Below are 25,730 nucleotides of genomic sequence, written 5' to 3' on the forward strand. Positions count from 1 at the left end.
AACAGGAAAAATATTTGCTTTCAAACACCCAAATCGAATCGTTCCTTTATTACAGTGCAGTGCAACTAATTGAACACACTAAACACCGCTCCTCATGGAATCCTAGTAATCGATTGTGTATGATAATTAGTTACTTATCTAATGGGCAATTAAAACATCGCCAGATATTATATTTCGCTCTTGTTCCTTCGAAGCTGAAACTGGATAGCCAGACTTCCCCTTTTTCCCATTGTTTCTTGAACAAGAGCAGGAAATGAGATTTAAACTTTACCAAATTAGCCGGTAACTTGTGTTTACATCCACAAGTCCTGTTTGCGCATCTGTGTTCTACTACTCCTGATGCCTTGGGCTGCGAATTCCGCTCGGGAAGACCTTGGTGTTAATGCATCTAATTAGCTCGTTTCCAGGCAGCTCGCATCCCTGCACTTGAACTATTGACTGATTGTTGGCGCATTTGCATTTGGAATACAAGGCGCGTGGGAGAAGTGAGATACTTGCTTAATCGCTGGGACAGCACTGCATATTTTGTGTCCATTAAAAGTGCTTGGGCTACATTGGGTTTAGCCAGAGTGATCGCCTTACTGAATGCCATTCAAGCAATCACTGCAGTGAGTGAAACACGATTTTTAACTTACTAGGGCGATTTTTAACTCTGTCAATATAAGCCATCAATTTATCCAGCCATAAAGAAAGCCAAAGATATCCTTGCGGCGTAAGGATATTTGACGGCTGGTGACCATATTTCATATCGATAGCTCAGCCGTCTCATTTATTATGCACCATGAAGTGTTTTCCCCTGGTAAATCCACAAAAAAGCGGGCAGGCAACCTGAACCGAAAATTTCAAAGGTCACTGCTCAACATTTTTTACGGCCTAGAGGAGATTGCCCCCAAAGCCGGCGGTTCATCCAGTTGGCTGAGAGCTTCTGGCTTTCTGTAAGAGGCAGTGCATGTTGCCCTGTCAAACGCTCCGTTGAACTCTGCTTTTCGGAGGAGGCGCCCAAAGTGGCTTCCTTTCTGCGGCTTCCATTTGGACACCTTTGCCGGGACTTAACGGCGCGTTTAGGACACCAGGACACCAGGACGCCAGGACGCCAAATGCCGCAGTGTCTGGGCCGGAAGTGGAGGCACCAGGCATCATTAGGCAGTGTCAACAAGCGGATTGCCGGGTTGGCTGGCATCCAGATATCCAGTCCAGATACTAGAATTGCAGGCGGTATTGGCATGGAAATTAGTCAGTGTGGAACGCGATACACGTATTTTTATGGGGCTTTATTGATTTTTAAAAAATTATGCTTAGACGCTAGCTACTAACAAATTGTCCATTAACTAACGTAAATGTAATTAACCATTTGCTTCGTTTATGACTCATACTTTAATACATATTACAATGTTATGCTTAATACTTTCATTTTCTGTACGGTTGTGTAGTTGCTAGTAAATGCAGAAATATGAAATTGGTTTGATCAACACTCGTATTTGGGACCGTCTTCGTCTTCGTCTCCGGCTTGTCGTTAATTAAATGTAGGTTTAATTGTTGTTAATTAGTCTATTAGTGGTTTTGTTTTCGTTCTATGCTATAGTAGCCGTTAATTTAGTCGTAAGATTACAGAATTGAATATGTACAAAATTATGTTACAGTAGAGCTTCCCCATTTACCTTCAATTTTCACCAAAGTTAGTTATGATTTCGTACTTTTATTAAATTTCCACCTCGCTCTGCAAACTTTTGTGGCTGCGTGGGTTCGGTGGCAGCTTTCACCGCTGCTTTTCAGCTGCCACCTGGCTCGGTGGCCATCGGACACGTTCCCCAGTCGGCGGCACACAAATGTTGCAACGCTCAACATTTTCAGTTGGCCGAATTCCGGCTTAGTTTGGTTCAACTTACGTGCTACAGAGTTAACGGCGTATTTATAGTACATGGTCTTTAACTAACGTATAGCAAGTTTCATAAACTCTTTTTCATTGTAGTATGCTTAGTGTACTCGTGTAATTTAATTCGATTTCTCAGTTGGTTCAGTTGAATATCGTCCAGAAGATGTGCTTTGAAAGGCCAGGGAAAGCTATAAGCTTTCCAGTGGATTAAGCGTAGTCTTAAAGTTTTAAAAACTCGCTGAATAAACAATACATAACTCGATAGTTCTTTAAATCAGTTTCAACAGACTCACACATTTCCCAATAGTGAAATTTAACAGCGCGGATTATTTTCCTGATAAATTGGTGAATAGATAACAGAAGGCCTCAATCGAGGCGTTTGAGCAAATAGTAAGGGAAGTGACTCCTCGCATCCGTGAGAAACACCTAAAACCTTAAGTTAGTCGTAAATTCCACAGTTAGCCACATGTACATACAATTAACCTAACCAGACACACGAACACACAAAACACCTGCTTCGTCTTGAGGATTTCCCCATCATCGTGCTTACAGCTGAAACATCATTTAACTACAACTTAACTATTTATTTTATAATACAACTTTGTCGACATCGGGCAGTGGCACCAGCCCACTGCTACCGCCGCCGCCGCCGCCTCCAGGACCTGCTCCACTTCCCGTTGCCACCACTGCGAGCACATTGCCTGGCGTCCCAACTCCAGAGCCGCCTCCTCCGCCTCCTGCGCCACCGCCTCCCAGCGGTGATGGTGATGGTGATGATGATGAGGCTCCAGGTCCAGGTCCAGGTCCAGGTCCAGGTCCATCTCCAGATCCTCCTCCGCCATCCGACGCCAACTGGTGGGCTTTCGCCTTATCGTGCACGTACATGGCGGCCAGGGCATTGAAACGTGGACCCCAGTTCTGTAGATAGTTAAAGTCTTGATTCTCATCATCGGTGCCTGGAAATGCACGGGGGAGAGCAGTGAGTTTAAGCGGTTGCTGCGGAAAGTGGGGCGGGCAAGGGATGTGTCGGAAATGGCCGTAAAATTACGACATTTGATTGAACTCCGAATCTAGTTTGTGCTCAGGGTGATTTTAAGTAGATTTTAAAGGGGAGACGGCAGTCAAGTGGCAATTTCAATTTAACTTTCAAGCCAAGGGAGTTTTAAGGCATTCAAGAAAAAACGCTTCATATTATAAGCACAGCATGCTATTGGAAAACACACTTATTCATTGGCTCCTTAAGAAATTAATCTTAAGTGTGCTCGCAATCGAAGTAATGAAGTTCCCTGAACTTGAGGCTCTTGAGTTTCAGCTAGGACTTGCTTAGAGGGCAGAAAACATAGAAGGTCCTTACCGGAGGCCAGCGAACTCAGCGACTCGGCGATGCTGCCGCTGCCCTCGAAGGTGAAGTTCCGCAGGTCGTCGAAGGGCGGCGCGTTGTTGTCCTTGTCGATGCGCTGCTTCCGCTCCTCCATCAGATAGGCCACGTTCAGCTCCTGGCCAGGTGGCAGCAGCGTCATCACGGGGTCTAAGTGCAAACAACCGCCCAATTACTTGGCCATGTCCCACTCGGGATTGGGGATTCGGAGGGACTGCGTTTACTCACAGATTATGGGCATCTTGCAGGCGGCGATGTCCGGCGGTTCTCCCTGGGCGCTGATTGGTATTTGCAGTGGCGTGATGTCGAAGGCCGTCATGTCGTCCTCGCCGCCGCCCTCGTCCTCGTAGCTGATTACCGTCTCGCGGACATCCTTCTCGGGTCCTGAGCGCTTCTTCTTCTTGGTCGTCTTGCGTTTGCGGCTATAGAGCACGAAGATCAGTGCGAGGACTGAAAGGCAAGTGGAAAACACGGGTTAATTGCCTGCTTCCTGACTCCTGATTCCCAGTGCGAAACATCACATTTTCGCTGGCTAAACACTAGAAAAGTATTACTACTCAATGGCTGCAGTTGTCATGTACCTTCAATTTAAGAGATAATTGGAATTTATGAGTTAGACCAGTTAGCTAGTAGCCTTTACTCTAATTAGTGATTTTAAGCCTGCAGAAAAATGGGTTATAATATAAAATATAATTCCACTTTGAGCTGCGCAGTTATATTATCATTTGAGGTATTTATTCTCTTTCCCATGTTTTTTTTTAATCTGCCTCATCTAAACTAAACATTTTTGAACTCTATTCTCTATTCTTCTATTCCTGTTTTCCCCTGTTTTCCCTTTTTTCTTTTATTAAAATCCCCCTCTCCCCCTGCTTTTCTTTTTTGCGCAATAGAAAAATAAACTGAAAGTGTGCAACAATAACTTGAAGCAGGAATGAAAGTCTGTTGGGTGTCTGTTAAATGTCAGTTCCACAACAACAGCTTCATTTTCATTTAATGAAGGTAATTAAATGTAGGAAAAATTGTTGTCGTTTTTTGCTTTCGCGTCCCACACTTCAGCCAAGTATATATAAAAATATAAAAAGCACACTGAAACTTTTTGAATATGAAAGGTTGGAATGCTTTGTAACCTTCCCAAACTTTATATTAAAATTTATTTTAAAAAGAGTGTAAAACGAGAGAAAAATAATTTCGGCTAGCCGAGGCTAATATAACTTTACAGTAAGGAAATATTAAAAAAGAACTGTGTTACCAAATGAGAACCCTTTATGTTTAACATTAATTAAAATATAAATGTCTATTGTTTTCAAATAATTTTGTGATGTCAAAGCAATTGAACTGTGTTACCAAATGAGAACACTTATGATTGCAAATTAATTAAAATATAAATGTCTATTTTCAAATAATTTTGTGATGACAAAGCGAAATTGTATATTGGCAAAAATTGGTATATACCTTACTAAAGCTCTTTCTGTTTAAAGCCAACCAAGGTACAATTTATTTTTCGATTATTTATATTTATACCTTGTATTGTCGCACATCAATTTAATGGCCGAAATCAATATGCCCTCTGCAAATGTTTTATTGAAATTTAAATTGGTTTAATAAGGGCGTGGCGCCAGCAAATAAAGCATTAGAAATTTGAGAAGATAGTGATCACAGGACCGCGTTCAGTGCCATCAATTACAGGAAATCAACTCGCCAGTAGAGAAATGCTTCATGCTCGGTCCTTATAAATGAACTTTGTGCCTGTCTCTGCGAAAGTCAGCTGGCAGTTATTGCAACTAATGAATCCGCTTAGCCCAGAAGAAATGCTGGGGCATTAAAGACCAAAAAACGGGGTTGGGCCATCCCAAGGAAACATTCTTGGCTGGCATGTCATTTTGGAGAAGTCGTGCCAGAGTTTTAATTATTTTTACTTATCTGTTTGCTTAACCCCACAGTGCCGGAGCCCAGTTAATATTGCTGTCAACTGAAGCGCAAATGATAAAATGCAAGTCTACGAGTGGGCTTCTCTTTTTGCGGTCCTCTTATGCCCTTTCAAAGGGCATTTCGACTACCGCCATCAGTTTGCAACGCATTCGCTTTCATTTACGTATGTGTAAAATCTTATCGCCTTATCGTTTGTCCGTCTGCCCGAAAACGAATCTCATAGATTAAATGCTATCTATGCTTATTCGATTATTTCCTAAAGGGAATTTGAGCTGCGGCTTGCCGAAACTAGAGTCCTTTCTTGTTTTTGTGTTTTCCGAGAAAACCCGACAAACAGAAGGCGAGTGCTTGGGAGTTTCCGAGAATATGTTGCAGTGGCTGAGTGGAGGAACTTATTAATAACTTTATGCTACTTAAGCAAACTAAAGTATAAAGGCAAACGCAGAAAGGACACCGAACCTAACAAGTTTCCATGCCACAACGACTCGGAGTCACTCGAAATGTGCATTTGCAATGCGAATGTTTTTGGCCGACTTGTAATCCGCTTAGCTGCAAATGACTGTCAAAGTGGGGACCACTATGTTATCCATCCATCGGAACACCCACTGCCATACCACCCGATTCAAGTCGTCCTGTGTCTTTGGGAGCTGGAAAGTTTAATGCAACAATTACAGCATAAAGTTGCAACAGCAGCAGGACACAAAACCCAAAGCCACAACCGAGTACGGAATTGAACCGAAAATAGTTTACTACCAGTTCTTGGCCATGGCTTGAAGTGCATTAAATTTGTCTCTGGCCGCAGAAAGGAGCGACAAAACTTTCTAAATTATCTTGCCGCACAAGTTTTGCTATTAATGTGCCACCCCAGCCAGAAAGATCCAACGGAAATCTTCGATAATTCGTCCAAAAGCGAAGCACTGCAAATCTGTTTTCGAAACTCTCGCAAATCAAAGAAAATTTCATAAAGTTTGATCATGAGCCAGCACTGTTTTTAATTGTTTTGGCCGACGTGGAAATTTGCGGTTGAGCAAGGGGAAAAAGAGTAATATCCACCTGTTTTTAGAACTTAATTCCATTATTAACACAATTAAACTGGCAGTCCAACGCTAGAACGTGCCTAATAAATATTTTTCGACCAGGGAGAGTTATGAATTTAGTTTCCCGTTCAAACGTGCTGAAAAATCCAACTGGGCGGCAAAGCAGTTAACTTAATTACAAAGCTGGCCGATCTGCTGCTTCAAATTTCACCAAAAATACCTCATGAAGCCCCATTTTAAAGATTGCAGCTTGGGATAGATGGCCCAGTGTTTTGCTAAGCAGGCCAGGGCCAACTGTTCATTCATCAACCTTTAATCAACATTACCTCCGACAAGAAAAATAAAACAAGAACCAGAGCAGGAGCCCCAAAAACTGCTGCACAACAGCCGGAGGAGAAGGAAGAAGGGAGCAGCATCGTCTAACCTACATAAAAACTAGCAGAAACAAAGCCAAAAATATCCTGTAAGATGAACAAAAGCCTGGAAGGACCGAGAGCTCTTTAACGGCCTTTGTTTGCACTTAACTGTAAAAGGACCAAGGACCGGGTAATATCTTGTTGCTGCCTGGCCTGAACCTGCTGACCAGGTCAGCTCATCAAGCTGGTAGCTCCCCAAGCTGGTGCTTGCTCCACTCGGCCACTTGAAACCTTATGCTAAAATACAGTTCAGCGATTCACAGATTACACTGGAGCATCCTGAGCTGCTGCGCACGGACAGGACATGAAAAAGCGTCGACTGTAAATAATGCTGAATAATTATTTAGTTTGTTTTGCCACCAGCTCCGCACTCCGCCACTCCGGAACTCGGCAACTCGGCAACTCCGGAACTTTACGCCACTTTACGGCGAATCAACACAAACTGGGGAGGACAGGACTGCGGCTGTCAGATTTGATGTCTTCGGCTCTCAGATATTTTCACATCATAAAAAATTGAAAGGACGCGCAGTTGGAAGGACTCGCCGTTTATTTATTGCGCCTATTTTGCGGTTTAGCGGTTTTATGGCCACTTTAGGCCTTTGTTTTCCCGCCCGCAGCCAACTGTGTAATTATCTGCCTTAGCAGCGACTAATTAGCTCAGTCCTGGCCTTTCTTCCTGCCTGTATTGTGCCCAGCTGCAGCTTTGGCGCAAGTACTCATTAAAGTTGGCCCAAACGGCGGGATAAATCAGCGTCACTTTTAAATGTGGCCCAAAGTAACTGGCCTACGGCGAAAGAGCCAGAAATATATATGTGTGTGTGTGTGCTTGGATAAAAGCCACCCGAAACAGGGCCCAAAGTGTGGCGCTAATTGAAAATCCCTTCAAATCCCAGACGAGCTGGCGAAACGAAAATAGATTGTCGTGCATTGCGTGCGCGTGCGAGAAAACGCATTTGCATTGGCCTGGCCAATGCGGAGTGGGAAAAATAACCGAATGGCCAAAGCCACTTAACACTCGTTCGCCAAATCCATTAAGTGGCCCGAGTTTTGCGAAACTTTATTCTATTTTCTGCGATTTTTTCAAGCAATAAATTGTCCTAATTGGCTTGGCCAGCTAAAAATGTTAGTTTTACTTTACGCTTAGGTTCAAATAAATATCTGATTAAATATATGGTTTTAAATTGTTATCTTCCCTGTCTTGGTCACCAATTGCTGTTTTTTGTTAGAGTACATGTGATGAAAGGCTTTTTGTTTACGTCTTTGAAATTGCCCAGAAAATTGGTACAAGCTCTGCAGGCAACACGAAACTTTCCTGCACTTTTTGCCAAGCTTAATTAGCCACTATGCAAATATTTTCATGCTCCTCTTTCCGCAGCTAAACTAACAAATTGCCCCTGTCTGGGCACAAAAAAGTGTTGCAAAAATAAAGCAGCGAATACAAGATTTGTTGCCACTTTATGTTGTTGAAAATGCATGGCTGCCTCCCATGTTAACCCTTACCTTTTTTATTTTTTTAGCCCCACACGGCCGCGACTGTCCAAACAGATGTCAGTGTCGTTGTATTTTTTGGTTCTGGGTTCTTTTTTTCGGCGAAGGCGGGTTTCCCCCAGCAAATTGCATTAGCAGGGCAGAAGTGTGTGTTTTTGGGCGGGGCAAAAATGTTGCAGCTTAAGCTGCTTAATTGTCACACATGAATGGGAAAATAAGGCGAGCCGCTTAGCGACTCGGGGGAGGGGCTTCTGGGCGGCAGATCCCACTCAGTCTTCACTTGCGGTCACCCCCACTCTACTTACTCAGTATGATAATCAGGCAAACGAATATGGCGCCCAGGGCGCCCATGCTCAGCTTCAGCCGCTGTCCCTCCTGCACCAGCTCGCAGTTTTCGCCCCAGTAGCCCTCCGGGCAGATGCATCGATACCGCAGCCGGGGCTCCAGATTGATGCAGGTGGCTCCGTTCAGGCAGGGCAGGTCCAGGCACTCGTTGCGGTCCACGCATCCCTTGGTGTCCGAGGACATGATGCGCCCCTCGCTGCAGCTGAAACGAGAAATTAGGCGGACGCGGGAGTTATTACCAATTCAGAGCCACCAGGACTTCCTCCTCTAAGTAACTAAATGACTAAGCACGGGAATGGGAGGGAAATGTCGCCGGACTTCTATGTTCCTTTTCTCCGACACTCGGGGGAAACTCAAATAATATTTGGCAACACAAAATCTGCTATATTTCATATATTATATACATATACCTACTATATTTATTTATGAAACAATATTAGCAATTAAGGTAGGTGTTAAATACGAGCCTAAATAAATGGAAACATAAAAATTTAAGACATTGACAACTAATAATACTAAGAGCTGGAACACACATGTATATTCCGAGTCGGTAATTTTGCATTTCGAAACAAAAGCGTCATTTTAAAACAAAAAAATTTAGTGCTGGCTCCCAAAATCACAAGCGGAACATTGTAAAGTGCGCTTTGTTCGGCGCATTTCCCCCGAAATAAAACTTTTTATTTTCGCACAAAGTTGTGCAACCGAGGGATAGAATAATTTCCCCCATGAGCTGGGGCCCTCTCAAATATTTTGCAAAGCGCATTAAGGGCGTGAAGTTTTGGTTGGACTGGAATCCCTGGACAGCCCAGCGATGGGGAAATTAAAGCTTAAAGCGCGCACACACTTTGCACATTTAAATTGAAGTCATTCCGCATTCCCATTGAGGACAGCTCCTTGTCCGACAACTTAGTGTCCTGAGTGAGTGACACAAATTCCAGCAGAGCACTGCGTGAACTGCTGCCCACAACTGCTGCCCACAACTGGCAGCGAAATTGAGGCTAAAGTAAGCATAATTTATGACACGTCGCCACCTGAAGACGAAGCGTGTGACACTATTTAAATTTCTCCATTTCTCCCAAAAAATCAAAGGGAGAGGACCACAAGGACCTTCCGTCGTCCTGGCGAACACGTGTTAAAAAGCAGCAGGCCCAGATGCTCCTGTTCCCGAAAGCAAATGGAGCGAGAAGCTCACAGCTGGGGTGCTTAGTCTCCTCCCCCGAACCCCCGAATCCCCGAATCCCCCGAATGGCGGTGGAGCGACCAGGACATGATGCAGTGCCAGATTGAGTGTCCTCGCCGCTGTCGTCGGCTCTCAAATGGAGTCACTCCGCAAAACTAATGATGTGGAAAATGTGCTCTGCTCTCGGCGAGGGAACTGCCACTTTCATCGCCACATTCACATCCACCTCCGCCTCCGCCTTCACCTGTACTGCGACCCCATCCCATCATCGATGAGGTGTTGTGGAGCAGAAGCTGCAGGATCACGAGTCGTGCCCCAGATTTCCAGCCATACCCAGCCGGAAAAATGTGAAAATTTCCATGTGTAAACACTCGGAAAATACACATTTTTTCGAGCAATATAGTCGAACCGAGTTCGATGAACACGACGAAAGGAATTTTAAGCCTAGGACTTGGGAACTTTAACGAAAATTAGGGACTTCTAAAAAATATAATATTGATCAATTTTATTCCCTAGAATATATATTAAAGTATTAAGGGACAAATAAACACTAATCCATTAAAATAAAAATAAAATACTTTGTAAAGTTATTCAACTTCCATTTTAGCTATTCAATTATTGGCTTATAAAGTTATTAGGATATCTATCTATCTATCTATCTATCTATCTATCTATCTATCTATCTATCTATCTATCTATCTATCTATCTATCTATCTATCTATCTATCTATCTATCTATCTATCTATCTATCTATCTATCTATCTATCTATCTATCTATCTATCTATCTATCTATCTATCTATCTATCTATCTATCTATCTATCTATCTATCTATCTATCTATCTATCTATCTATCTATCTATCTATCTATCTATCTATCTATCTATCTATCTATCTATCTATCTATCTATCTATCTATCTATCTATCTATCTATCTATCTATCTATCTATCTATCTATCTATCTATCTATCTATCTATCTATCTATCTATCTATCTATCTATCTATCTATCTATCTATCTATCTATCTATCTATCTATCTATCTATCTATCTATCTATCTATCTATCAATCTATATCTATCTATATCTATCTATCTATATCTATCTATCTATCTATCCATCTATCTATATATCTATCTATCTATCTATCTATCTATCTATCTATCTATCTATCTATCTATCTATCTATCGTATCTAATCGGTACATTTTTCTCAGTGCACATTTCCACTCCTTGCGGTGCTGAGCTGCATGAGCGAAGGCAGACAGACAATGACAATTGATATTATTTGTTTTGCATTCGAAGTCAATTTGCTGTTTGCCATTGTCTGTGTGCCTGCAGTTGGAAAATGGCAGGGAGTCTTTCTCGGAAATAGACAGATATATAGCACTCCAGGTTGCTTTTAGCCTAATGGCGTTCAGTTCTCAAAGTTATGATTCCCCTGCACTTGACTCACAAGTCAAACAAGCAAAGAGTCTGCAGGGTAATTAGGTAAATTCGATCTTCTATTGTCCAATAAATAGTTATTTTATTTGCAATTGATATGGCCCCGCCCTAATTGCTACTTTCGGCCCGCCTTCAAAGGCGAACAAAGGGGCTATAATTAAATTGGAAGCCCAATAAATTACTGTGCCCAGTTCACAAAGGAAATGCTGAAAGAGCTATACTTACGTGCACTCGTATTCGTTCCACAAGTCGACGCAGTCAAAGGGATCGGGGCAGATGACATTCGAGCACGGCCTGTTCGAGGGGCAGTTGCGCTCCAGGTTGCGGGCCATCGTCGCCTGGCCCCATTGGGTGCCATTCATGGCGGGGGGCAGGGGCAGGTGTTTTCCATCCAGCCTGTGGGAGAGGGGAGGGGGAAATGGGAAAACTACGCATGAATGCCGGCAATCGATGGGCTATACACCTGAGTCCTTTCCTTTATCTTGGGTTAACAGATGCTAAAGTACCATTTATTTATTGCGTTCCTATTCCTTTCAATCGTAACTTAAAGCTTTACTATTCTTGTTCAAATTGAAATATAGTTTAGTTGGTTTTCTTTTCTTCAATGGCTCTAGCACTAAACCGCACAATTTTTACTCTTGTGTGAAATAGTCTGTTTCATGCAGCAAACGGACTCCTGTGAAAGGAGTATCGCTCTAATCAGCATTTGAGCTTACCTGATGTCGTCCAAGCAGCTTCTCTGAAAATCGGACTGCACCTCAAAGGTCTTGATTCCCGTGTACTCGGCCTTGCCGCCCGCATAAACACCCTCCTGCTTGTCGATGCTCAGCCACTGGTGTCCTGTGAAGTGAAAGGACTCGTTGTAGCGCCGCGACTCGCCGCCATCCAGTTCCATTAGAGCTGCCGATCCATAGCGACTAATGCGAATCACATGCCACTGGCCGTCGTTTACGGCGATTGCGGTGAGGGTCAGCAGCTGCTCCTCGTTTCTCATGGAGTTCAGATTGTAGCGGAACTGAAGGTGGCCCCTTCGAAGTTCCAGGATGGCGTACTCCCTGTGGTGCTGATCACTAACACGGAAAAGCTCGCCGCCCTGCTCTCGAGTTCGAAATCTCAGCTGCAGCTGGGTGGAAAATCTGTCGGGCTCAAAGCTGAGGGCGAATTTCACATAGCTCTGGGTCTTGAAAGTCGTCGGAATGGTGGGTACATTACAGCCAGGACCCATCCAGCCCGGCTGGCAATGGCACTTGGCCTGAACCAAGCTGGCCACACAGTTTCCATGCTCCCAACAGCGAGCTGTGTGCTCGGTTTTCAGGCAAACTTCGTCGGTCTGCGGACAGGCGGGAAAACTATTCCTGGCCAAAGCGGGAAATGCCAAATCATAGTGCTCCGAGTTGTGGATAACGTTGCGTATACAGCCATCGAAGCCCTTGGAGCTGAAGGCATACTGCCAATTGTACAGGGTCTGATCGAAGTGCTGTCTATAGAGTCCGCCCAGCTGAAGGGGCTGATTCAGATTTAGGGACTCGGCGAAGGGCGGAATTTGTCCCCTCGCCTGGCAGGCATTGTCATCGAATTCCGGCGGAGTGCCGTCCTCCATTTCGGAGACCAAAGCAGTGCGGCAGAAGTCCACAACCATGCGCACATTTTCGGAGTCCCAGAAAATATCCAAGCGATGCCAGACCCCATCGTCCAGGGTCTTCTTGGTCTTCACTCTCAGCTCCAAGGTGCCCGAGCCGAAATCGATGAGTAGTCGGGGATAGCCCTGCTCCAGTTCGATGGCTATAAAGTCGCTGATCACGGTTTCGTCCGGTTTTGGTGGGACAATGGGTCCATTGTATAGTATCAAGCCGTCGGGCACGCGAGTGATGAACTCCAAGCTGAGATGCGATTCCTGGCAGAGCTGCAGTGGAGGATACCAGGCCCAGCCATTGCCGCGAAAACTTCTCGTGGATTGCTGGCATCGCGGGCCATTGTAGCCCACCGGACAGGCCACACATTTCGGACCACTTCGGGTTTCCACACACCGACCGCCATTGTAGCACAGGTGGGTCCTGCAATTGTGATCCTGGTGGGTGAAGTTCCTCGACCGGCACACACACTGAGCAGTGATGTCCAAGCGCACACCCACCAAGGCCGTGCGGTTCACACTAACCGTATAGGGTTTTTTGCCCAACTCCACTTTGGAGGTGCAGGAGCTGGAGCCACACTTTCCTTTACCCTCGTGCAAGCATTCATTTATATTGACCATGGTGATGTTCAGGCCCACGTCCTTTTCGATCTCCTCACGATGCATTTGCACCACGCCATTCAGGCGTACTGCCTTGAAGTACGGCTGCTGAGTTGCAGAACGGGCTGCAAAGTGGACATCGGTCAGGGGATAGGGGGAGCCTTCCTTGAGTTGCACACTGAACACGTCCACATTATCTCTATCTGTGTACAACAGCTCGGCCAGCTTGTTGCGGAATCTCTCCAGCTTGGAGGGCTCCACTTGATTCTTAACCGGGTTCCAGGTTCTAACGAAATCCTCATCGGTTATGTGCGACAATCTCATGGACCCGGCCTGCTGAACGGCCTCTGCTGTTATGTCGCGCACTGTGACGCTGAGATTTGCAGGAATATCCTCCTGGCCATGCTCACGATCGTAGACCTTGAACCGCAGCTGATAGCGACCTCTCCTCGTCCCAGCGCGCATTGTTAGGATGCCAGTATCCGTATCCAGCTTGAAGCGCTGGTGCTCCTGCACCTCCCAGTAGTACTTCTTGTCCGGCACATCCCAGTCGTCGGGATCGTTGACGTAGACCCTGCCTATCGGCGTATCCTGCGACTGTCCTTGGTAGTTATACACCAACACGGACTTGCTGCCGGGCTGCATTTTGTTATCATTTACATCGCCGATGGTGACGGTCAGAGTACTGGTGCCCGTCATGGCAGGAGCGCCATTATCCTTAATCTCGATGGGAATGGCATAGCTCTTTTGCGCCTCGCGGTCGAAGGGGCGGAGGGATGAGATGATGGCCACCCCGTTTCCACTGTCACCTCCTGAAAGGACAATTTAAATTAGTTGCGAAAAACGTGAATTTAAATTATGAAAACATAAATGACAAAGTAACGAAATTCATGGAGAATAATGTTGACGATGAAAGCGAATCAGTTTTGAAAGCCCGCCAGATCGGAAACCGCGGTTCTGCACCACTGCATTTTCCAAACAAACCGGAAAACGCTAAAACCAAACAATGTGCAATTCGAAACTGAACCACTTTGCAACTTTCCCTCCGCGCTCGGCCCTCCATTCAATTCGATTCATTCGAGGCAATTGCCACACAATCAAAGTCGAAATCAAACGCTAAGCCAAACTGTGTTTGCATAGTAATGGTGATTGAATTATGTTCCAGACAATCAGCATCATCAGCATTGTTTGTGCCACAAAGTTAGTAACCAAAAAAAAAAAATGCACTGCAAAAGCCAACTGAGAGACAGAGAAATTGGTCGAAATGTGCCACAGAACCAGAGAATAGAAAGCGATGGAACTGTGGACAGGACTCAGCCTCGAGGCTTCATCTCGGTTGGAGCAGTTGACCATGTCCGGCAGGCTTTGTTTTCATTGCGATTTGGTGTTTTCCTTTATGGGTTTTCCCTAAGGTAGGGGTATATGCACGGGCCGAAGTTCTTACATGATACTGCGATTTTTTCGATTATTTTCTATCCCTATCTTGGACCTAGCAAGCGCATGAATGGAAAAATCAACGAAGTAAATTGAATCCTGTACAAAATTCGTGCACCAATCATTTTTGTAGTTTCAGTGTTAAGTTGTTTGCTTTCAGGTAAAAATTGGGCAGGAAAGGCTTGAGATTTTGCCACGTTTGGTTTGGCTAAGAAGCGGGCATATCAGTTTTGTAATTTTATTGAATTCAATATTATCTCATAGAATTTCCTTTAAAAATATGACATAAGTACGTTATAGTGTATTATTTAGTCAGCTTGACGCGGCAAACAACTCGCTTAATCTTGATTTACGATTTTTTCTCTGCTCTTCCCTTTTGTAAAATGGAAATTGCTCCACACTTTTTGTGAAGCCATTATTGGGAGTTATTTGAAACAAAAACCCGAGTCCTGGAAAAAACAAAAAAAGGAAAACTTTCGAGAGCACCCCAATAAAATCGATCAAATGAAAGAAAATTTGAGGTGTCACTTGAATGCTGTCGCTGACATTGACAGCAAGTTTTTCAATTTTCTGGACCAGTTTTTTTGCTCTGCTTTCTGCTTTGAATTTCAGGGCACATTTCACTTTGGTATCTGTGTGTCCCTCTGCTTTAGGATCCATTCTCATTGAGGTGTTTTTATTACTACTTTTTTAATTTTTGGCCGAGCTGGCGCGTGTTTGAGCTTCGAGTGTCTGTCCTATAAACGATTTGACCCAAAAGCCTTTGGGGTGTTTAAATATATAATTAATTTTAGATGCTGAATTAATTATTCGTCCATACACAAATGCAAACTCTAAATAAATAAAAAATTTGGCTGCCTATTCGCTTGATATTAATTTGCATAATTACTTAAATGAGATGCGTAATTGGTATAAATTGCTGCAACATATCTCATTGAATACATTTTTAATCAGGCAAATGCATTAAATATACGCTGTACTTTGTTTTTTAATTTTTCGAGTGCTAGCTTTATTTCCCATTCGATTTTTTGCGGCGCTAATTCGACAGATGTTGGGCTTACTGAGCGTTTAAGCATTTTTTGCATCATTAATGATGCAAAGCTATTTGCCCCAGGCTTTATTAAATACACGTGCTATTAAATTCACATTCCACTCTTGTTTTTTTAAAGCCAGAAGTCGTAGTTCGTAATTTAGAATGTCAAATAATCGAAAAATGGTTTGCCCTAGTATATAGATAATATGTTGAGTACTTACTGCGGTCATACTCCACTTTAAAGCCCGCTCTTATTTCGTCGCTGGCCAGAGGATCCAGTCGAAAGGTGAAGGGTCCTCCATTGCCCCTTAGTCGATCATCGGGATCCTTGGCGGCCACCTCCAGAATTTTCTTACCAGACACATTCTCAGGTAAGGTGGGCCTATAATCCTGGGCAAAAGTCGGTGCATTGTCATTGACATCCTTTACTATCACGGTCAGAGTTGCGGTTGCCGTTCGCGCAGGACTTCCATCGTCAATGGCCAAAATCTGAATATGGTGCCGATCCTGAGTTTCCCGATCCAAAGGCCTTTGTATGCTCACTGCTCCTCTGTCACTGATGGCAAATTGTCTCTTGCGATTCGTGGAGCGAACTATTTTGTAAGCTACTTTGGAGTGACCCGCCTGGTCGGCATCCGTGGCCTTAAATTGCTCGAGGACGGTGCCAACTTTCGTATCCTCATAGATGGACACCTCTATGTGCTCCCGATCGAATTTTGGCACATTGTCGTTGATGTCCCGCAGCTTCACCACCACCCATGAATAGGCCACGTGATACTTGTCACTTCCACCGGGGCCATCATCGCCCTTATCGTTGACCTGGATGCGGAACCGGAACCCACTACTTTGCAGCGGATCCTCGTAGTCCAAGGGCTGTATGATTTTCAGTGAGCCCGTTCCATCGCCATTCCGAACCATCGCAAATTTATCCGCCCCGAAACCACTGTTCGGCACCACCTTGTATTGGAATGTGTTCGTTTCGTCCTCATCCTGAACCGTCACCGTGAGAATGGGCGTCTCTGGGATGTAAGTGCCATTCGTTTCGTCCACCTCCGTAACCCACTCGTCCTTGGTGAACTGCGGCGGCATGTCGTTGAGGTCCTTGACGCGAATGGAGGCGGTGCCAGTACCTGCAAATTGGACAGCAAACAAGTCGGACGAAGTGCGTCAGTTGGGCGTCCATAACAGACAGATGCAGTGGGAGACAAATTGGCACATTACTGGGGACCATTGATATATAGTAATTGGTTGTGCGAAGGATCACACCCTAGCTCGTTATTAAAATATGAATATATATATACAAGTCCTTTGCGTTCTTAGATACAGACATCTTATAAGCTTCGGATAAGGCTAAAGCGAATCAATGAGTGCTGTCCGCTTCTGAGAACTGCTACTTAGACCCACAGCAGCCACACCAATCAACTGGCCCGTGTGCTCACACCACTCACCTTTGAGTCCACCGCCGTCCATGGCCACCACCTGGATGGAGTAGTCGGGCGTTCGCTCCCTGTCCAGACAACAGACAGCCGTTTTGATGAGTCCCGTCTCCGGCTCGATTTCAAAGATGGGCGCCCCCGTCTCCTCCTCGATGACGTTCTTCTCAATCGAGTAGATTAGCTTGGCATTGGTGCTCTCGTTGGGATCGTCGTAGTCGACGGCGGACATGGTCATCACCGAGCTGCCGGCGGTGCCGTTCTCGGTCACGTTACCAAAGTAGATGCCCTGCGGAAACTGCGGCGCATTGTCGTTGATGTCCTTCAGGTTCACCTGGATGTCCGCATAGCCTACCAGCCCTTCGCCGCCCTCGTCCTGCGCAAACACTGTGAAGCGCCACTGTGGCCTCCCATTGGGCTGATCTCTGTCCAGGGGCTGTGGATGCGGAAATACACAAGAATTATTTACTAACTGGACCTAAAAGAAAGCACCGATTCAGTGTACAAACATAATTTCAATGTGCTTTTTCGAACCATCTCTTCTCATTTTCATTTGAGTTGTTTTCTGTAATATGACTTATTTTGGCCAGCTTGGGACTATCCGTTTTCTTGGAGTGTAAGGCAAGGAGATTTGATTTGGCATCTGTTTGTTTGTTTGCAAATTATTTTATGCCCCTTGGTAAATTGTAACTGAGCCACAGCCACAGCCACAGTCGAAGACCTTGGAAACCCTTGAGCCCTTGGCCATCGCTTGTTGTTTGCTCCTAATCTGGCTTTGGTGGCATTGCGATTGTAGGTGGTCTTAACACAGAAGTCTGTTATTAGATTTCTCATTAAATGAGTTATCCACACGAAATTGCATTGGCAATGGCGAAATAAAAGCCATCCATTCGATGAAAATTCCCCTCCGCATTTGTTGTGCTGTGTTTGTGTGTTTGTGTGTGCCACTGTGTTGGACCTGTCAACCTTTTGGTCTTGGCCTGGCTTTGGCCCTATTCAAATTACCCTTAAACATTGCTTACTCAGCTAATGCATAGAGAACACACTTGGAATGTATTCAATGTGCTGGTATGTGTGGTCGGCTTGAAGGACAATTTGCCTTTACGATGAATTAATTCTGTAGTCTTATTGAAGTAAATGAAAGCTAAGACTTGTATTTATTCTGAGGATACAGGAAAATCTTCATATCTTATTTCTACGAGCATATTTAAGTGGTCAAGAAGGCCGTAGAACAAGGGAGGTATATTTGTAAGTAAATCGAATGCAAGATGATGTTAAATATGTAATATACATAATATATCCTGATGCTATTAGCCTTACTGGCACTGAAACAAATGTATGTTTAAGTATTGCGTATAATACAATATACGATTCAATAAATCTTTAGTGTTTTCTGATGTTTTCTAAGTGACTCAGATTTCATGCCATTTTTTTAGTAGCTAACCAGACAACCCATTTGATTGACATTCTCTCAGCTGTCTGCAAACAAACTTTAAAACCCGGCGCGCTCAATTAAAACAGGAAAAAATTGGCTTTAATGCCACGTGACACGTAATGCAATCGCAATTACAAATTAAAAGCCGTCAGGCAGTCGGCCAGTGGCATCCGCCAATCGAAGGACTCGTGGCCCTCCAACTGAACTCTTTTTTCCAAGCCCATTTTGCCGCTTGATTTTACACACAATTTTATGCCAGCCAACCGCGCGCCAATAACGAACGACGAACGTCATTTACATGTGGTCGGTTGTAGAGCGTCAAAACCACAAATGCCACATGCTGCCGCTGCCCCGCCCCCTGCCCCCTGCCGCCCACCGCCCACTCTTAACCCTATCGCATCAGCGAACTGCCCCATCCGCCAGCAATAAAACAAATAAAGCGAACCGCCAGCGGCAACATTTGAACATTTTATGCAGAATGCGAATCGGAGTGGGGTTTTTTGTGGCTCGTACTTTGAAAGGCTTCGGGATGCCCAATAGTGTTGGCGCCCATTTTCCAGCTAGAATCTTGGTTTTAGAAAAATCAGTAATATTTCTCTTTATGTCTCTTTAGGATAATATAAGAATTGTTCGTGATAACAAGTCTGACACAGAACATATTGGCATCGCGATTGGGATACTTGCCTATTTATAATTACATGATTGAAATTACACGATTTAAATCCCATGATCAAATGATCTTCTGGAGGCCATTGAAGTCAATAAAGTTATTTTAATAGAGTTTACATAGCATCTAAGCTTGTTGGCTAGCAGCACTGAAACATGTGCGTTCCGCGCCACTTTGACTTTTTTTATTATCTTTGTCTGAAATTAATTGGAGTCTATGTATCTGACAACCGACGGTGGCAGTTTTTTGCATCTAAATGAGATTACTTTTTGTTCGTTCAGGCAGCATTGTGAGTGCGATTGTGTGTGCGGTCTGTCACAGTTTTAAATTAATCATACGCCACCGAACCGCGTGAAGAGCTTTATAATTTACAAAAGTCGCACAACGCAGCGTGGCGAGGGATGTCAACAATGGAAAAGCGAGGAAGAGTGGTAAATATGAACGCGTTTCAATCTTTTTCGGTTATGAAAGGAGTGTCGGTGAAAAACCTTAAAGCGCTGTCAAGTCGCTTAATTTGGCTAGGAACAATCGATTCTAAAGAAGCTCAAAGCTTAAAACAACTAAATAACTTTTAAAACTAAAGTTTTCAAATAAAATAATATACAAGTGTTTTCGAACGCCCATTAAATATGTTGTGTTTTCCTGAACTTGGTCAAAACTCTCCCAAGATTATAATGTCATTCCACGGCATTTATTTAGGGTGTATTCAGTTCCATATCGCTGGGACCCTCTCACTTTTTAGCTGTTCACTCCTCACACAATATAAACAATATGAAGCGCCATTGTGCGAGTGTAAAGTGTGGCTCAATTTTAAACGGCCAGGGGAAAGCCCCTGTCAAAAAAGTAGGCTCCCGGGGCTTATAGAGCACGTACCCCCGAGCATGGTCACAAAGGAAAAAGTTATTTCCCCGTTTTTGTTCCAGCTTTTTTCGAGTTGCGCGCCATTTGCACGGTTTGCTGTTAAGGGGGCCGTCGCGAAATTTTAACTGGCTTTCATTACGCTCGTTTTACGAGGGGACTCGAAATTGGCATCTGTTTAAAAAGGAACGTGAGGTGAACGGGCGCCCACTTACCTTGAGAACAAAAATATCGCCCGTCGTGCGATTTATATCAAATTTACTATTCGCTGGATTATCAGGGTCGATGCCCTGGCCAGTCAGGAAATATACAATATTTATTGGTCTATCTACATCGCCATCGGTGGCTGTGACCTGCAACGAAATGGAAAAGAAAATGGTTAGTAACAGGAACTGCACTATGCGGTGGGGATAAGGATTCAGATGGGGGGAAGCTGAACTGGACGCTGCTTACAAAATTGGTGGCTATAAATCAAATATGCAAATGAGCCAAATGCTTTAAATGTCCAATAAAGGGCAACGTGAAAGTCGAACCGGGGAAAGTGCGGAGGGGGCTGGAAAATCTGGACGGTGGGCGTGGTAGGTGTTTTTCCTTTAGCCCGTAAGATTGCTTGTAAATTTATGCTTCGATTTTTTGCACATTTTTTTCGACCCTCTACCGATGGCAAAATATTTTCTGGCAAAAAAGGAATGAAATGCTAATAAAACCGAGATTTATGTAATTATTCAATCGGATTTCGGTTTATTCTCTTGTTTTAATGTTTTTATTTTGTTTCGTTTTCGCTTTGTGATTGGTAAATTAAATCAGCATTTAGGACCATTTTCTTGGAATTTTTGATCATAGGCAAAATGGTTATCGACTTCGATTGGGATTTCTGGGGGACTGAGCAATTGAATAAAATCAACTAAATTGAATAGTACTGCAATGCTTCCCGTGCCTTGGGCAACAATAATATTCTTGAAAATTCCTAAAGAATTTTAATTGCTCTAGTCCTTTTAGAAATAATAGGTATAAGAAGTGAATGACTGAATAGAAGGAACACTTACAACTTCTTGTAATCGCTTCTTAACAACAAGCAAGAAAGCGAAGTAAGGCTTAAGGATAAAAGGGACACAGTAAAAAACTGTGATGTGAAATGCTTAAGCGATGCAAGTTCCATTAATAATGATAAAAATCTCTTCAAAAAGAGCTAAAGATTGCTAAAGAGCTAAATAATTGACATTGTAACTCGAAATTATAGATAATTTAGTATCAATAAAATGAAAAAGAATTTAACCAGTCACTGAATAAAAGAACTTTCTCTCTGTGGAACAACTGCAAGCTTTTTACCTATGGGAGAACAACGGAAGAGTAGATCCTTCAAACAGTTGTCATGTCAATTAAAAGCAATAATTGCCTTGTTCAGTTTGAATCTTATCTCTCTGCCTTTGTCGTGTGCAAAGTGGAGTATCTGCGTGGATTGTCTGTGCAAATTGTGGAAACAAAACGAACGTTATGCATGTGTGCAACCCATTTTCTATTATAATGAAAGAAAACCGAGTTGGATTACAACCAAACTTGTAGCAATATCCTCTGGGTCCTTGGTCCATTAAATCATCGTCACGTGTTAAGTGCCTGCCATTTCCACCATTCCCATTCTCAGCTTCCATCCGCTGCACATTCACAATGCGACAATTTACGTTAAATGTTGAACACAATTTGATATGACAAAAGAGTTGTCTACGTGCCATCATTGTGCCCATTATAACCGCCCCGCCCATTTCGGACGCGGAAGCGATCCTTCGAGCAGAGTGCGCCATTGTCCTTGCGCCAGGACGCCACCACGCCACCACACTGCCACACATTCCACCCGCCTACACTTATGGGCGTAATTGAAATGCCTTGCCAGCCAAAACTCAAACACAGAATCCTCGCCAGAGCTGCGCTTTATATAAAAAATATTTGCATTTCATTTTCCAAGCACAGAAATCAATTTGGTCCGAAGGTGTCGGCGACAGCAAACGCATTCCATTCACCTTGTATCTGTGCAACTGCAGCACATACTTGTACACATGTACGCAGCAAGGACATATATCCTCCATAATGGGACTGCCGTGACAATGCTCCTCCGGCCGCACTTTGGCCCGCCATAAATGTGTAATTAAAAATTCGCCTTGTTTTTCAACGTTTCTTGTTTATTGGTTTGGGCATGACCGCTGAGCTGTGCAATTTTAATTTGTATTTAATGTTAAAGGAATATGAACAAGTTGCCATTAATGAAATGCTCTTGGAAATAAGTGCGCGTAATAAATCATTCAAATGTCCCTTTCGGTTATTAATAAAGCTGCCCTAATAAAAACAGCAAATATTAAATATAAAACGCAATAAACTAGGCAACTGCAGTCCATTAAACCATTTGCTTAGAGTATATTTGACCCTGTTTGATATCAATTTGTGAAAAAATAATCATAGCACTTATATGGCCTAACATTTTTGCCATTTCACTGATTTGCCAGTACTTCACTTCAGTACTGCACTCGTAATAAAGTGTATTCAAATGTTGATGTGGCCATAAACTCGACTTTTGCACACTGGCCTTTATGTTGGTAACTGATGGCTTGAATGAAAGTCGCTTGTGAAAATATATGTGGGAGTGGTCTGTGTGCGGAGCCATGAAGTTGATGAATGTATTTGCGCTTGTGTACGCATTTTACTGCCGCGGCGAAACTATCACGTTGTTATTAATGAATGAGTATTTATGCATATTTACGGCTGAATTGCCCCACGCAGTTGCAAGTGCAGAATTTTCCCCGCTTGTATTCCTTTTCTCAGCCACTATTCGTTCGCCACTTGAGTTTCCCAGCCTATTGTGTTTGCCCTCGGCCTGTTTTTCTTTCTCTTTTTTATCGCCCAGCTTCTGGCACTTTATGCAAATTTCACGTATTGAATGTGTTGTTTTCGCTCGCTGGTATTTATATTTAAATTGCACAAAGTCAATAAGGCGATAAGAGTTGCCCTGATAAGTAGGCAATGGTTTTTCAACTGAATACTAACCTGCAGAATGCGTTTGGGCAGATTGCGATCGTCTTCCTCAGTGATTTGTGTACGATATGTTTGACGATCGAATACCGGTGGATTATCGTTGACATCGCGAACGTTGATCACAACGGTGGTGTAATTATTTTTGCGATTGCGAGTTGCCTCCAGGCGCAGTTCGTACTGTAAGATACAATAATTATTGCTTTATTGTAGCTCAACTGTTGGATAATGCATATATTTGGTTTTTAAATTAAGAAGTGCCTAATTTCCCATTTTAACATTTTAGAGCTTCTGTCCAGCCAGGCATAACTAATTAAGCAATTTAATAATTTAAACGAATTTCAACTGTCACTAGCACTACTTCAGCACAGAGTAAACTTTTCGCATAATCTAGCGTAAACGTTTCGCAGTAAAAATATATTTATCGCTATTTGCAACGGACACTTTTTGTGAATTAGAAAGAAGACAATGCCCATCAGCAAAACTGAATTATTTCAACTACCAGGCTGCCGCTGCTGTGTTGCAATTTGAACAACAAAAGCCAAATTCGCATGAATGGTTTGCGAAATTTTTTTCCACGGCTGAAACAAAAGAAAGTGAAAAACAGTAGTACCAAGTACGAAATTGGCAACACATGTTCCGGGAGCTGAGGCTGGTTGTTTTGGCCGTTGTGGCACTGCCACCGCTTGTTGCATGGCTGGATATTGACAGCTACACGGATTTTCAGTCCTGTTTGGGGTGCCAAAACAAGTTGCGTATAGGTGATGACTATGCGAAGCAGGGTGCGGATTTCTGTCTTCCACACAGAAAAAATGTTTGATATTTCTCTTTATGATTATTTACAGGATTTCGGATTCAAGTGCACTAATATAAAATTTTTCATAGAAACATTTACTTCATCTTCGGGGTAAAGTGCTTAGCTTAGAAGTAAATTGGAAGTCGTTTCATATATAGCAAGAACCCTTTACTGATTTTTCTGAGTGATAGAGTGCGTTGGCAATCACGTTAAAAATGCGCAATGGGAAATGTAACGCCAGCTGTCTGTATATATCCTCTGTACCCCAGAAGTTTTTTGAGATAGAAATGCTACATGTAAGAGTTTTTTCCGTTTTTTCTGGATTAATTTTTGTATACGCCTTGGCTCGCCTGGTCGAAAGTTTGGCGAACCCCCCGAAAAGTTTTGCATAGTTTTACATATTTTCCTTTTTTGTTGTTCATCGCCAAAGCGGGAAAATATATAAATTATGCATGCAACAGAAAGTTAGGACCTAGTACAAGAAACTAGGACTAAGAAAAATGTGCACCAACTTGTAGACAAGTGGATACACAAACCAAAACATGTGGCATCAATAATTCATTTGTATAGTTTTTGAAATAAAAACTCCTGTTACATCCTCCTAAAGGGCGTTTTTACTTTTCAAATTACTTATAGCACTACTTAAATATATTCTAAAATTTGTATTAAAAAAGATAACATTTTTTTTCAGCTTAGACTAGTTTTGCAGCAAAAACCATACTTTCAGCAGCTGCGGCAGTCGCAGAGTAGTCGACTACTTACCCTTGGCCTCGTTTCGTAGTCAAGTGGACTTGCCACGTAGATGACACCGGTGGTGTTCTGCACGGCAAATGCATTGCCTATGTTACCGCCTGTGATCTGGTATCGAATATTCGTCGCTGCAAAGAGATAATGGGAGCATGACGTCAGAAGAGATTAAATTCAACTCAAGGGGTAATTCAATTGGGTGACAAAGTACTCGCGGAGCACCCGGCGTATGCGAAATGAAAATGAATCAAATTTTAGTAAAATAGGATTTTCCATTCCTAATAGGATTGTCAGTCGAAAGGGCTGCGTTAATTAAATTCTGTAAAGAATTAAGTTCTCTATTTTATCAACGGATTGTCTTTTATTTAACTAATCGAATGGTTGTCTAACTCTTTCCGAAGTTAAAAAGATATTGCCCAACTTAGCCCACTAGGCTCCTTCCAAACAAATTTGCATGCCTCAAGATCAAAAAACAATGAACAAAGTCAAAGAGGAACAAAATGGCAGCCGCGGAGGTAGCTGAAATAATTAAGTTCATTAAAAAACATTTTCCCCCACGAGCACAAGGGACCACAGGGAGCACAAGGACTTGCCCCAATGTTTCATAAGAATGCCAGGCACAACAAGATGCCATATAATTTACTTATTTCATGTTTAAACAGCCTGCAAAAGTGTTGTCTTTGCTGGCGGAATATGGAAATGCTCTCATATGTGACAACCAGGACACGTCTGGAGGGAGCATGAGGGAGCAGTGGGGGAAAAGTGGGGGAAAAGCGTGTGGAAAACAGGAGGTGGGGCTGACGTTGCCACATTGTCTGTGCATTTATGCGGAAATGTGAAAGGCAAACATTAGCGTAAATTAGCGACGCGTAAATCGCTTAACCTGCTCGACTAGCTGCGCACGGGAAGGGAACTGGATGAGCAGGATGTCAGGAAGCTGGAGTTTTGAGCCATTAAAAGTTGGCCACTTTTGCTGTTTGTGGGCCAT

General features: G+C 43.4%; 1 protein-coding gene across 1 annotated transcript in view; it reads right to left on the bottom strand.

Moving 5' to 3' along the window:
- Positions 1–1,274: 1,274 nt before the first annotated feature.
- LOC6549280 (putative neural-cadherin 2) overlaps positions 1,275–25,730 on the bottom strand; it is a 34,626-nt gene continuing 10,170 nt past the window's right edge. The window contains exons 3-13 of the mRNA XM_026980350.1: positions 24,758–24,873; positions 23,215–23,379; positions 20,397–20,534; positions 17,237–17,657; positions 16,010–16,918; positions 11,808–14,133; positions 11,317–11,487; positions 8,427–8,668; positions 3,480–3,701; positions 3,228–3,401; positions 1,275–2,829 (exon numbers count right to left, since the gene is read on the bottom strand). Coding sequence (XP_026836151.1) covers positions 2,462–2,829; positions 3,228–3,401; positions 3,480–3,701; positions 8,427–8,668; positions 11,317–11,487; positions 11,808–14,133; positions 16,010–16,918; positions 17,237–17,657; positions 20,397–20,534; positions 23,215–23,379; positions 24,758–24,873 — 5,252 coding nt within the window. The 3' untranslated portion in view covers positions 1,275–2,461. The remainder of the gene's footprint in view (positions 2,830–3,227; positions 3,402–3,479; positions 3,702–8,426; positions 8,669–11,316; positions 11,488–11,807; positions 14,134–16,009; positions 16,919–17,236; positions 17,658–20,396; positions 20,535–23,214; positions 23,380–24,757; positions 24,874–25,730) is intronic.

Source organism: Drosophila erecta, unplaced genomic scaffold, assembly GCF_003286155.1.
Source record: "Drosophila erecta strain 14021-0224.00,06,07 unplaced genomic scaffold, DereRS2 tig00000092-arrow-pilon, whole genome shotgun sequence".
In the NCBI taxonomy this organism is placed as follows: Eukaryota; Metazoa; Arthropoda; class Insecta; order Diptera; family Drosophilidae; genus Drosophila; species Drosophila erecta.